This window comes from Terrapene carolina, unplaced genomic scaffold (genome assembly GCF_002925995.2).
Source record: "Terrapene carolina triunguis isolate 2854851 unplaced genomic scaffold, T_m_triunguis-2.0 Scaffold85, whole genome shotgun sequence".
NCBI classification, from domain to species: Eukaryota; Metazoa; Chordata; order Testudines; family Emydidae; genus Terrapene; species Terrapene triunguis.
In genome coordinates this window covers 24,558,131-24,572,851 of record NW_020664436.1, presented here as the reverse complement: position 1 = coordinate 24,572,851, position 14,721 = coordinate 24,558,131, and the positions used below count along the sequence as shown (strand labels likewise).

General features: G+C 42.9%; 1 protein-coding gene across 2 annotated transcripts in view; it reads left to right on the top strand.

Moving 5' to 3' along the window:
- Positions 1-14,721, top strand: part of PGBD5 (piggyBac transposable element derived 5) — a 118,533-nt gene that overhangs the window by 38,837 nt on the left and 64,975 nt on the right. For both annotated transcript variants that reach the window (XM_024213816.2, XM_024213815.3), the window contains exons 2-3: positions 4,471-4,898; positions 10,957-11,091. In XM_024213816.2, coding sequence (XP_024069584.1) covers positions 4,471-4,898; positions 10,957-11,091 — 563 coding nt within the window. The remainder of the gene's footprint in view (positions 1-4,470; positions 4,899-10,956; positions 11,092-14,721) is intronic.

The window sequence follows — 14,721 nt, the reverse complement described above, 5'->3', positions numbered from 1 at the left end:
AGGATTTTTTAGAGATGTGATTTTATAATCTTCAGCAACACTGTAATGAAATATTTTTAAAGCAAATTTTAAACTAAGGACCTGTAGACTAACATGTTCTGAGTAAATATTACAGTAATGCACAACTGTTTTTGTTTTGTTTTTTCAGTAAATTCAGAAACTGACAGTATATACCTGGGAGTTGGCAAATGCTGTTAAATGGCTTCATTACCACTTTAATGGCTCTTTAACAGTTTCAGTGTTGTGCTAATAGGTCTGGCAAGCTGGAAGACTTTTTCACTTTTAAGTTACTAGATCCCCTCTGGAGGAAAACTCACCAAGCTGCAGCAGCTAGCCTGCAGGAAGGGTCAGAACAGGGATAGGGATAGGAAAGGCGGGAGGGTGAATCTCTAGGGGATCTCCAAATTTTTGGGTGCCCTATGCTGCGTATGCCTCAGGATGGCCCTGTATGTCCCCATGTATCCTTGAACCCCCCCACTCTCTCTTGTCCTCATGTGGCCCTTCACTCCCATTCCCATTCAGTCCCTGGCTCAATGCTGTCACCCCACTAGCTCCTGTACCTCTACCCCAGTCTCTCCCACTATCCCTTCTGAACCCTAGTCTGTGTGACACCTCAGCAACACCGTGTGCCCCACTCTGTCTGTCCCCCCCCCCCCCCCCCATCTTGTGCCTCCTCACCTGGCCCTGCTGGCAGGGCACAGTGAGGAAAGCAGGCTCTGCCCTCCCTCTCTGAGGCTGGCGGATCGGGCCCATGAGCCTGCTGCCCTCTTCTGGTGCCTTCTAGTGGGCAAAAGGTGTAAATGCAACTTCCCTTTACCTCCCCGTCAGAATCACTTGTGCTGCAGGGCATATTAATTCTGCACTTGCACAGTGGCACAGAATTCTCCCAGGAGTATAACTAGGCAAGAGTTCTTATATAAGTCATGTTATCAAAGAGCCATATCTAGTGGGCAACAGTGAAGCTTAATTGAGTGATTATTCAAAAGAAAATGTAAACGTTTTCATAACACGTCATCGATCCCTTTTCTCTCTCTCAGCTGCTCGGTGCTGCCCTTCCTTTGCAGCTATCCTAAACATCAGCCTGCAGGTAATTCCTGAGTATCGCATTCTGGGGTGCAATCCAAACTAGTTAGGTGTTGTCATGACCTGCCCTGCAATCTTGGGTGCCTCACAATGCTTTGCTGCTGTAGCTCTCAATTTGGGTTGCTCACAATCAGCCCACCAGCATGCAGGTCAAACCCTGAGTTTCTATGTATAGCCACAGCCCTAATCCAGTAACTCTGACCCCAGCAGCCTGTCAGTAAGCACTAGATACACTCTGGCTTCCTGCAGCCTTAGTTACTACCTGCAGGGTGACCCCGACACACTCCCAGTCCCAATTTCTCCTCCAAAACACGTGTTCTACACTGTCCAGCCCTTTCATGGACAGTTCGGATGTTATAGGTCCATGGCTCCTGTAGGGAGTCAATATACAACAGTTTGCTACTTTAATTGGGGTTACCAAACAATGCAGTTTATACACAATGCTGGATTAGTTTTGATTGTAATTAAACTTGTTTTATTATTTAAAGAGTACAAGCGTGAGGTATTGAAGTCAGAAATGATTATAAGAGAAATAAAGATAAAATGCTTTTTAGTAACTAAACTTAAATTAGACCTGGTTTAAGGTAAAATCCCTTCTCATGTCAGGATCTGCCCCCAAAGTCTAAAGGGCTGGTTTCTTTGCCATTTTAGGTGAAAGAGTGAGCAAGAGAGTCCAAGGGGTGTTTTTGGCACTCACTTTTATAGTCCTGTTGCCCTTTGAAATGCATCTTCCTGAGAGTTCTCTCTAAATAAAGTTCCTGCTAGCTGTGAGGATGGAGACAGGGAGCCTTGTGGTGAAAGAGATTCCATGTTGTGGTTTGCTAAAATGCAGATTGATCTGCGCCTGCTCGTTGGCTACCAAAGAATGGCCATTTGACCAGTGATTGCCAATCAGCTTTGATGAGACCTGGGTAGCTTGTCCTTTGTCTTTGAGAAACAGGTTTATACCCCCCTCTTCCCCCCGACTTGTCTGGTAAACACATTTCAGTCATAATTTCAGTTTGTTCATAACTTTACATATGTTTCTCCATGATATTATTGACCAACAAGTTGTTAGATTTCAAATGATACCTCAGGGCATATTATGTACAAAGATTATTACAATGGTACGTACGGTGCGAATACAGGGGTGCATTCAGTCACTCTATGGCATTGTGCTCTGTGACTTGTACTTTGTGATCCTTTGTAGTCCAATTTGCCTTATAGAAATCGTTTCACTCTGGTTTGGGCGGGCAGATATACAGAACTCCTCTGTAACCGGCTTTATTATGATAAAGAGAACAGCAGTGACAGTTATAGTCTGGGTTACGTAAATGTATCCATTATAACTCCTTGTTCTCAGTTACATCTGAAAAACATGCACTATTTATGATGAACGTTTCCACTTGGTCTCTGCACAGTGTACTGATTTTTTTTCCCCTGTTTTGGTAAAGTGTATAACAGTTCAGCTGCTGATAGGTCTGCACTATTTTGCATACAATATAATCACCTACTAGAATATAAAATTCTACCTATATTAGCTTTTCTCATAAAATAAGTTCACTTTTTCCCCCTGGCATTTCTTCACTCTTGATAGCTTAATTTTGCAACCTTAACATTCTTTGTGTCATTTTTTGATGGAGTTAGAATATCCTAAAGGTTCTTCTTGTTTACTAGGCAATAACTAAATAGCTTGAGCTTAACACAGACTGCAGCTGAAACAAGGTATGTAAAGCAAACGCAACTTGATGCCAAGTTAGCTCTTGATCTCTTAGTTATTGCCAAGTTAAGAGGAAGCCCTCAAGGAGAAATCCAGGGAGTATAAACCATGCAGTCCAAAACCAAAAGAGGTTTTAATGAATCTTTATGATCCAAAGCTGCAGGACTTCACACTTCTCTTCTTCGAGCCTTTGACATTCAAGCTGAATCAGGACCCAAGTAGTCACATAACAGGAAAGTGTTTTCCTTGCAGTATTAACCAGAATTTCAAATGCTAATGTCTGCTCAAAAGTCATTAGATGGACAGGAGACTGTACACATGCTAAGGGTGTAGGAGACATGGTACTGAGTTAAGAACCTAAGGCTCATAACAGTAATCAGCATGCTTTCAGTGTACCTTGTATTTTTTTTTTCCTGTTAAAATAAAATAAAGGCTTGAAAACTTTCCATTTTCTCTGCAGTTCAGTCAAAAACCAAAGTAACTAGAGGGAGGAAGTGCAAGGTTTATCCTTTGTTATGTGGGTGATGTGCTGAATAAGGAACATATCTCAGCAAGAATCGTATATAATGCAAGATGGAAAAACTTGTCCATATGGTGTTTTAGTTTGTTCTACAAAGGCCTGATCTTGCTCTGATTGAAATCAATGACAAAATTCCATAGATTTCAGAGGGTACTAAATCAGATTCACAGATACCATGGCCTAGATACTGTGGTGATTTATGTAATGTTGCACCAATGTGTATGTAGTAACCAGCAAGGTGGTGGTAATAGCATCCAATGGTAACATTGAAAAAGACAGAGGGCTGATAGTGGACAGAAAATTGGACAGGCGCTTGAAATGCAGTATAGGAGCAAAAAAAGCCATTCAAGTTTTGACTGCAGGGGAATTATGTCACCTTGCATGGAGGCAAGAACCTCTCTCAATATGGCTGTCATGTGCCTGATCCTAGAATATTGCATTTGTGGTACCATCTTCTTTAGAAGATAGACAAACTGGAGAGAATTCAGAGAGGAGCAATGACAACAATTGGGGGCTAGAAGGACCGATATATGGGGAAAGATTAAGAATGCTAAATATGTATAGCTTGGCTTAGAGACTAAGGCCATGTGTACACTACAGCAATGTAACTACAGCTATGCCAGCATAACCCTGTAGCGTAGACACCGCTTTCAGTGATCGATAGTAGCTAGGTCAACAGATGCATTCTTCCATCCATCTAGCCGCATTTACACTGGGGGTTAGATCGGCATTGCTCAGGGGTGTGGATTTTTCACATCCCTGAGCACTGTAGGTATGCTGACCTAAATTTTAAGTGTAGACTAGGCCTAGGAAGGAATTGACAGTCTATAAATAGCTGAAGGGCATAATACTGAAGAGGGAGAGGAATTATTTAGAGTGATATATGGGGTGTAACCAGAAATAATGATATGAAACTAAGGTTGAATATTAGAAAAACATTTCTGACACAGATTGTTTATTCGGTGGGATAGCCTAACAAGGTAAGTGGCCCAAATTCCATCACTTGGGACTTTGTGTAAAGACTAGACAATGTACTGTAGGAAACTCTCCTGCACTGGCTGAAGCAAGGGATTGGATGGTCTAATAGTTGTTAGTTATCAATCTAACTAACCACTATGATGAATAGTTAATCAGAAATGAGCTTGTTTTTTCCCCACTTTTGTTCTAGGTCCAACCCATAAAATGCCCCCAACTGCCAGTGCCATGGACTTTTTTCAGCTCTTTGTCCCTGACAATGTACTAAAGAACATGGTGGTACAAACCAACATGTATGCCAAGAAGTACCAGGAGAGATTTGGCAAAGATGATGCCTGGATGGAAGTCACGCTAACAGAAATGAAAGCCTTCCTAGGCTACATGATCTCCACAAGCATTCACCACTGCGAGTCTGTCCTCAGCATTTGGAGCAGTGGCTTCTACAGCAACAAGAGCATTGCGCTGATCATGACACAGCCACGGTTTGAGAAAATCCTGAAGTACTTCCACATTGTGGCCTTCCGTTCCAGCCAGATGACACACGGCCTCTACAAAATTCAGCCTTTTCTGGACTCTCTGCAGCATGGCTTTGACTCTACTTTTAGGCCTTCCCAAACCCAGGTAAGAGTTAGCTTGCTACATACTCTAGGTTATTTACCAATGACCATTAATACCGAAACTGCAGAGAAGTTGCCTGTAGAGAGAGTTAGACATTACAGTATGAAGACACAATTCAGTGTGACTATGACTGAGTATAAGTGGCACCTTCTAGCTCTGAGCATCTGCTCTCTTGAGCAAGAATCTGAGAGGCTTGCAACTCTCAAAACAATAGAAGTTGCAGGTGCCCATCCACTTAGGGTTTGGCTCTGTCTCTTGAGCCATGTTTCTTTGCCTTACTGATCAAAACATGTTTTCGCTGCTGTTGGCCCTGCAGCGATGGATCTTATTGCCTGCATGCTGACAAAAATGTCAACCAAGTTCTAATTGTGGACTCTTTATTATTGGTGCTGGTGTAGGAGGCAGATAAAACTCAGCTGGATTTTTAGATTCCAGGTTCAGGTTGCAGTGGGGGTGGGGGAGGACTTCAGGCTTGTAAGCTGAGCAAGTTTCATATAAGACATTGAGAAACCAAACATGGAAACCTGTGCTATTATTGTTACCGTTACTTATCTGATTATTGACACATAATCTGATAAGTAACCAAATAAACCAAGATCAAGGAAATGTAACTTAAAATACTCGCAACCTATATCATTTACTCTTCCATCCACGGCACAAAATGTTAAATATGGCAAACAGCTCTGTGGACGATACTATTTCCCACCTTCAGGAGTTTAGGAAAATAATAAAACAAATGTAATTCAAAATGTTCTACTTGAAATACCTTTTAATCAAGCTCATGCTTTCAGGGTGCAAAGCTGATCTATTGTGGAGAGCAGCAAAAGGACATTCTTTCTTGTCTGTTTCTTGTGCTATAGTATTGCAAAAAGAGATGTGTTATAAGAGTGTTTGCCCTCCTCTGAAGCATTGGGTATTGGCTATGATCAGAGGGAAGATATCAGACTAGGTGGATGTATGACCTGACCCGGCATGGCAAGTCTTATCTTAAAATACTTTGCCATTGAAGTGTGGCTAAAAATAAATAGAGCTGAGTAGCAAATAATGGATATTTGCCTATTTCGCAGGGGAAGAGAGAGATACCAGCCACCCATTGTGGCTGTAAAATTCAGGATAGTGCAGCAGCTCACAGTCCAAACATTAATCAGTTTGAGATAGGAGCCACGAGACAGAACCCTCCATGTTAGGATACGCCGTGTCTCTGATGCCAAGGCAAAACAGCAAATCAAACACAGAAAACATTCTGAGGACAGGGCATCCCACCCATTGACTTCAGTGGGTGCAAAAATCAAGGGCTTAGAAGCTTGATCACCGTGTTTGTAAATGCTCGGAGCGCTGGATTCCTGTGGGACATTTGAAAAGCACAAATCCCATTAGCAAATAATGTGACTCCCACATATACCTTCCCCCCTACAAGGTCTGAAAACTTAATCAATAGAATCACCTGTATCATGTTTGCGATGACTAAGCGTCTGAATCTCCACATGCAGTCTGTATATTTGTGCTCTGTTTTGTACAGAGACTCTTTTCTCCCTCTTTTTTTTTTTTTTTTTTTTTTTAAGGTGACAGCCATTCTTAGCTCCCATTTCCCCCACCCCTAGGCTCCCTTGTCAATGTGTGTATTGATTTTTATAAAGCACCCTTCAGCCATATCAAGCTGAACATCAAACACCAAAAATAATTAGACACGAGAAAGAGGTTTTAAGTCTGTTCTTTAAAAATAGTAAGACAATCACAGGAATAAGTATCTTACTGGAGTACAATCCAGACCTGATCCTGCAAGGGGCTGAGTGCTCTAGCTCTCTGTGGAGTCAAAAGGAATTGTATTCCCAACATCCTGAGGGACCAGGGCTCCACCAGCTTGAAGCAAGAGGGGGGAAAAAACCTCTAAGTGGGAATTGCCCAGGGTGCAGATGGTATAATAAGGTTAAGTATCAGATCCAGAATGTAAGGGCCAAGCGAACAGGGCCGGCTCCAGGCACCAGGCACCCAAGCACATGCTTGGGGCGGCACCTGGTAAGGGGCGGCGGGGGGAGCGCGGCGTGGCATTCCGCGGGGGGCTCTCCGGCGGCGCGGTGCTCTGCGGGGCGGGTGGCACTCTGGGGGGAGGGCGGGAGGAGACCGCTAAGTGGGAATTGCCCAGGGTGCAGATGGTATAATAAGGGGAAGTAAAAGATCCAGAATGTAAGGGCCAAGCGAAAACATAAATACTAATCCTGTTGAACAGATACAAGGGGAAATGGCAAGAAAGAGCTCATTCTGATGGGCGGTTGGATGTGTCCTGTTTATAGCTATGGCAATTGTATTGTGGAAACACCCTCCTCACCACCACCACCATTTTTCTCTGATCCAGGGATTTTTGGAAAACTTTGGGGGGTGGCCATTTTGTGCCTAGGGGTTTCTATTCTGTCACTTGTTTCTGGATGGTTTGAGTTAACTTTTCCTGAGGCAGCCAAGGTAATTGTGTGTCCACTAGTATGTTTTCATTGGCTGGCTTTAATTTAAAAAATTGGTATCCAAGCTGCAGCCTTCTTATCCATATCTGGATTTCTAGTATTCCCAAACCTGTGGTCCCCAAATCAGAGGTTTTGGCACAGGCCCATCTCCTGTCGGTCCTCTCCCCCTACCCCCGCCTCCCCAACAGATGTGTGTTCTTACCTTTAAATTCCTTTGTTATCTTGATTGGATGGTTTGTGTAATCAATGCTAAGGTTGTGGTGCTTGTCACCTTCTTGTTGCTAGTCCACAGGAGGCTTGTGAGTCTGGTGCAGCCTTGGAGTTATGAAGCCTGGGTTCTTTAGCTCCGGCAGTAAAGGCTCATGCTTGAGGTCCTGCCTTCAATTCCTGCTGACGATAACCTATCCAGGGGCATCATATTACATGTGTTATTGGGGCAGCTTACCATTTTTCAGAGACCCAAATTCCTGTCTCCTATCCCAAAATCCACATCATATATTTTTAAGTGAATGCTAAACTTTTGCATGCTCTTTTTTGAGGTGCATATGCTACAGAAGACATCACACTTGGGGATTTTGTGAACTCCTTTTGTACAAGGGGATGGGGAAGCTAATATCCAAAGTTGAAGAATGAGGTAAACAGAGCATGGTACTGTGGCAGGGGCAGTCAGCACGTGGACCATGGGCCAAATCTAGACCCCCAGATACTTTTGAACATAGTGAAATCTTATTTACTTATTATTATCGTCATTGTTTTTTGTATTCTTCTCTCTGGAGTCTGGACTTTGACAAGAAATTTGGACCTTGACACAAACTAGTTAATTACCTCTGTACTATGGTATATTTAGCATATGATAATGCAAACAAATGTACATAGAGGAAATAATACCCCCTGCCCCAGGTTGGGAAGTTTATTTAAAGTACAGAACCAATTAACAGAGAGCCAGATCCTGTTGTTGTTCCATTAGCTTCAGTTACACAGATTTTAAAGCAGCTGAGAATCTGGCTCACATTGTTTAGGAGGACAGGAGAATTTCCTTGGTATCCCATCCCTCCCCAACAAACGCATGTAAAGAAATCACTGCCTTTACCTGGAAAAGCCAGCGGGAAGGGGGTTTGAGCCTCAACTACTGGGGTCAATGCTTCATCTGTTGCCACTTGGGTACACGTTTTTTTTAGTGGACCTGTGGTACTATTATGCAGTGCAGATTCAACCCACTAGAGGATGTGTGTACATGTACACCCCCTTACCCCCACACACACTTCACAATACTAAACAATAGCCAGTTTAAGAGACTAGAAAAAGGGAAATAAATAACCGATCAACCCCCCTTTTTGTTGTTTTTTCCCCCCCTCTTTTTTAGGAAGGCTTATGATTGAATATAGGTTTGTACCAGATGTTTAAGTGAGATGATGTTGGGCAAGTCACAACCTCTCTGTATCTCAGTTTCCCCATTTGCAAAATATGTATAAATATCCACCTCAAGGGAGTGTTGAGAGAATTAATATTTGCAATGTGCTTTGAGATCCTCAAATGAAAAGTTGCTACAAACGTGCAAAGTGTTGTGTATACTTAAACTATACGTTGACTTGATCCTAAAGGAAGAAGAAGGTTCAATCGTTTTGGGATAACTGGCACTAGGTGGGCTGGCAACTGCAGCTTCCCCAAAAGCCAGGAGAATTTGCATGCCTCCTCACGTCTGCATCTATATTTATGTAGGTAATCTGTACGTTTTGCAAGAGTGCTTTCAGATGGTGCCGTGAATGTTTTATGAGCCATTAAAACCTGGAGTGTGTCTAAATGAAGTCATGCAGCAGCCACGGGCCTGAGAACATGTGTGCCTCTTCTGGGTTGAAGGAATGATGTCTTAACCACTTCAATTTTTGAGAGACAAGTGGCTACCTCTGAGGTGACTTTACACAGGGGTGTGCCACATCTCCACACACACCCCATGCTTAATGCAGCAGTAACATTGCAAGAAAAGTGCCCTGATTTTTTTTTATATAATTAGATGCATACAGATGAATACATCTGTTTAAATTGAAGTTGAATTGTGTGTGCGCACACAAAATAAAAATATATAAGACCCACACAGGTTGATAATTTGTTTTATTTACTTTTTATCATCAGGAAAGGGAGATATGTAATGGTTATAGAGTTCCTGATCCTCCACAGTTACCAGAGAGGACCAAGATGTGTTCCAGGGGGTGCTTCATAAAGGAGGGACTTCCTAGTCCTGGATTTCTATAGTTACTGTTTACGGCATGGCTCTTTGTGTTTATGTCCTCACACTACACAACTGTGCATACCTACATTGGAAAAACCTAGGCCACAGTGGCGGGCCACAAGGCAATAGGAGTGATAGGAACACTCTTGTGTAAGTAACTCCTGGAGCACTAAAGGAACTCCACCTTTGTAAAGAATTCCACACAAAAAATTATGTTAAAAGAAATATTAAGATTGCCGAGTCAAACATTCGAGGTAGGAAGTGCTGGAATTAAGGTTGCCTGTGGACTGTCAGGCCTGTTCCACCTTTCTCTGAGGCCTCCAGGACTAGCCACTGTCAGAACCGTGTACTAGATGGATCAATTATCTTGTTCCAGTATGGGAACTTTTATGGTCTTGTTTAATAGAAGCCATTTGCAACCAGTGCAAATCTTTGAAAATGTGTATAGTGTCCCACCTTCATGTCTTCGTTTCCACTCAGCATGACTATTGTACCTTCCTTTTTCCAGCCTTCCCACATCCCAGCACACGCAGAATGCTACTGCTGTTGTTCATGCACACTTAAAGAAGCACAAACTATATAATCCACATCCTCAAATAGTTCTACTGGCTCCCCATTCATGCTATGTTGCTGGTGCAAAATTGCCCCATTTTTAAACATACCATAGACTTGCTCCAGTCTGCATCATAGAACTTACCTCTTTATATTCCTGTCCCTGCTCATCTAGCCCCAGCTTCCTGTCTGTCCTTTCACAGAATCTCACTGCTACTGGTGCAAGAGCCTTCTCCTCTGCAGCTCCTGGCATCGGGAACAAAATTCCTTCATCTCCATCTTTTCTCAAGTGGCCTCAGAAAGCATCTTTATCTCCCTTGAGTACCTCTTTAATTTCTCTCCCCCTCTGCTGTTTATTTTTTGCTCAATAACTATGTCATGTAAACCTGCAAAATACTGTAGGATATAATTGGCACAAAAAACGCTCTGCAAAATAAAATAATATTTTATGAATAAGCATGTATTTGAAGTTCTCATTGGATAGTTTCACATTATAAATCACCTGGAGAGGCATATAACATTGTGACAAGGAGGACATGAATGCAGTCTAATGTCAACATTGGGGACAATTAAAATTAGGGTGGATCGACCAAGGGACAGACTCCTAAGGATCTCACTTCTTTCACATAGTCCTCAATGCTCAAGAGAGCATTTTGGCTTGTGGTGATGGGCCATAGTGCTTCTGCTAGATGAGAGAACTGAGCAAAAGTAGCATTTCTTTCTCTTATGGGGTAGCAAGTGCAATCATGACAGAGATAACATTGCCTTGGGAGACTTTACAGTACTGTTACTTCTAAACAAAGTAATATACTTATTTTGATCATAGGTGCTACATGAACCGCTGATCGATGAGGACCCAGTTTTCATTGCCACATGCACAGAGCGGGAGCTACGCAAAAGGAAAAAGCGGAAATTCAGCCTGTGGGTTCGGCAGTGCTCATCTACTGGTTTCATCTGTCAGGTAGGTTCTACGTTGGTTGGTCTCAGTGCAATTTCTAGCAGATAGGTGTGTGCACAAGACTCATCAAAATTGCCAGCTTTACTGGCAGTCTCAGCAGAGGCTGAGGATTAAATGGGCTCTGGAGGCTGAACCAGGCCTCTCTGACCCCTGTGGATGGTAGCTCCAGAATGGATTAGAGGCCCGTTTCTAGTACCATCAAAGGAAGCTTGTACTGCCACTACCCATGCTAGACCTGTTCCGTGGCTAAACAGAGGGTTTCCATTTCTGGAACTATCCAGCTGGCTGCCAGCCTTAAATGCATTTTAAAAAAAAAAAAGCCAAACTGCAGCAATAGGGAATATCTCCATCTCAAAGATATCTGAGGAATCTCTCTTCTTTAATTGGATCATGTTTTCCTCCAAGCATAACACTGCATATATCAGACAGTTTAAGTTGTATCAATATATGTAATAGAATTAGTCAAAGTGTAGCATCCTGATGGCCTCCATTCTGTGGCCAGTATATTAGGTTCCCCCTCCTACCCTCCAAGACATGTTTTTTTCAGGTAATGTCAGATTTTAGAAGAGCTTGAGTGTAAGTAAACATTAAGGCTTCTGGCTGGGTCTGTTATAAAACATTTTGAGCTAGATTTTTTGGAAGAACCACTTATGTTGGTGCCTAGATGATGAGGGAAGGGGGAATGGCCCCAATTGTGAGTGCTGAGCACTTTTGAAAACTCTGGCCCACGTCACCAGTGGTGTAGACTATTTGGATAGCTCTCCAAGAAAGAATTTTATTCTGTAAGACAGGTTAGCTGGAAATAAAGGTCTGCATTTTCAGTGGTGCAATATGTTGGCAAAGGAATTGGGAGAAAACTAGAATCATATACTTCCACCTGTGAGCTTTGCCAGCAGCAGCTTTCTCTGTCACAGCAGCCCCAGGCAAGGGCTCCCTGTCCAGTCCAACCACCCACCCCCGCCATCCTGGTTGGCATGGCTGAAAGGTGGCCAAGCTCCGAAGGCAGGGCTGGGGAGAGACTGGGTGGCAGAGAAGCTGTGGGGGGGACTCAAGCAGGGGAAGTGTGTGTGTGGATGGGGGGGGGGGGTTGTCTCTTGCCTGTGTTCCCAGGCTCTGAGGGGCCTCATAGAGGAGAGGGAACAGCTCTCCACACACGGAACTACAACTCCCATGATGTTCCTGCGCCATGTGTCAGCAGCTGCGTGGTTCCCCAGTGCCCAGGGCTGCTTACGTTGTGTAGCAACCTTGGAAGTTTCCACTCACTGGCTTTTGGAAGGCAACATGCAGTACAGCGGTAGTGTCCTTCGTCTCCAAGGAGAACTCTCCTTCTAGGTTATTATTGAAGGATAATAGGGACAGAGACAGAAGAATAAAGTTCACAGATCTATCCAAAAAACCTGATAAGACAGCAGACATGCCAGGATTTCAGATACGCTGAGCTGTAATTAGATTTTATCCCCTAATCTTCTCCATTAATGCACTCTTTAAATGGACGAGTCAGTGGAAGCAGAGGACACTCGGCACCTCACAGGATCAGACCCAGATGCTCTCTCACAATTATGAAGTTGACACTCATGCCTGACTTGCATCCAAATAACAACCAGAATCTTCTTAACGGCCTTTAGGTCCTTTCCATTGTGACTCATTCATCATCATATTAAAATGTCTGGGTGAGAGAGCCCTTAGGAAGGGGTGAGAATGAACATTGAGAAGCATGAACATTCATTCCAAAACAGAAAACATACAGGATTTTGCCAATTACAGTAGCAGCTACAGACTTTAAGTACCATATTCAGCACTGTCACCTAGCTCTCCAACACATTCACAAAGGCCTTGCAGAAGCCAAACACTTATGTGGTGACTCTCTGCTGTTCTGTGAAGGAGTAAAGCAGTAATTTTCTTAATGTACCAAAAAATGGTTTTTAGCTGCGTTTCATATAAAGAGATCATAGATCCAGATAAGAGGGAAGTTCCATGTCTCCCTCCCACCACATCACCATGCCCATCCTGCAAGTCTGCCAACATAAACAAAAGCCTGTTGATAGATAATTAATGGGTGACCAAGCTTCCTCCTGTGTGTTCTCAAAAAAGAAGCTCCCATATGCAGGCAAATGCAGCACAAAATCCTGTAACACCAAGGGGCCAGATTCCACCCTGACACACACATGTACAGTGATCTCAGTGGGAACAATGGTCACTTGCTTGTGGGCAGAATTTGGCACTATATGTTTTGTATATAGGAAATTTAATGTAATTCAATTAATTGGGCCACTGTAGGCAGAAGAGGACCGAGCTACAAACAGGTCAACTTGCTCACATTTGTTTTTTGAAGTTATTCACTGAATCATTTCTGTGAACAATTCTTGGTGTGTAGCTTACTGATGAGTTTGTTGCTAGCATTCAGTATTTGAAATTTGAGCTGTTCAGAATGATCATGTGGTTTTGGTCTGCTCCCTGATTGGATGAGCAGAACTCTGAATCAGATGTTGGTGTAAACAAATATTCATGTTTACAGGTTCAACATTCATTCTCTATGAATATTCTGCAATATGCATTCATAGTTTGCTGCCAGGGTGATATTCCTGCCAGCAAACTAATTCATTAGAAACTTCATGGAACATAAAAAGATGCTAAAACACACTCAAAGCACATTCATTTACATGTTATAGTATTGGCCCAGCTCGCTCTCCTGTGTTATGAATAACTTGATTCCAGAGTTGGCAATTTAGGTCCTTGCTTTGGGATGAATTTCCATTTTGTATCACATCTGCCTCAGAACTTCCTAAACAAAGCACCACCTCTTGGTTACTAATGTCTTCCTCGTGTAGCTCAGCCACTCAACTAAAACAAGTAAGGATATGAGCTAAGCATAGGCAAACCCAGTTTGGATAAAATAAATCTACATGTACAGTTGCTCAGAACTCAAATGAAAGCTTTCTGGAGATTCAAAATTTCTCTCTCATTTTCTTTCCACTTCCCTATCCCCATTTTTCATTCCACATGTGTTATGAATATTCTATATTGAGTGCTAAAAGCAATGTTTAGTGCTCTTGTATTTTCTTCCATTAGAGTTGCTGTATGGGGAAAAGGGCTACTCTTTGCTTTAAACATGCAGTGGCCATACAGAATTGCAATGACTGCACAGCCTCCAATCTGATTATCCTTTTAACATTCTCCCATCATTAGTATCAATGCATTTAGCCTATTTAGGTAAGTAAGGCAGAACAGTTCTGTTCTTTACAAAATTAACTCATTTGATAGCTAGCTGCAAAGGAAAGTTGGGTCTTTCGGTTAGTGTGTGAGAGGCAGGAGCTCTGGGTTTATGCTTGGCCAAGCTGTGTCACTTTAGGCATCTCACTTAAACTCTTCGCCTTAGTTTCTCTATCTGTAAAACCAGGATTACAGTCTGGAATATTTGGGGCCATCTAGGCTATCCTGGCTGCCCCTGTACTGCATTCCAGGGCAACGCCCTTCATGATAACTGAAGCCCTACAGTGCAGGTTCTTCTGCACCTAAAACTGAAGGAGAATCTATCAGCCGTACACGGCTGATGACACCGAGATACGTAGTTCAGATTGGTGTGTGCACACACTAGTTAGTTTCTTACATTGTTGACTTTTCCCTCACAGTTGC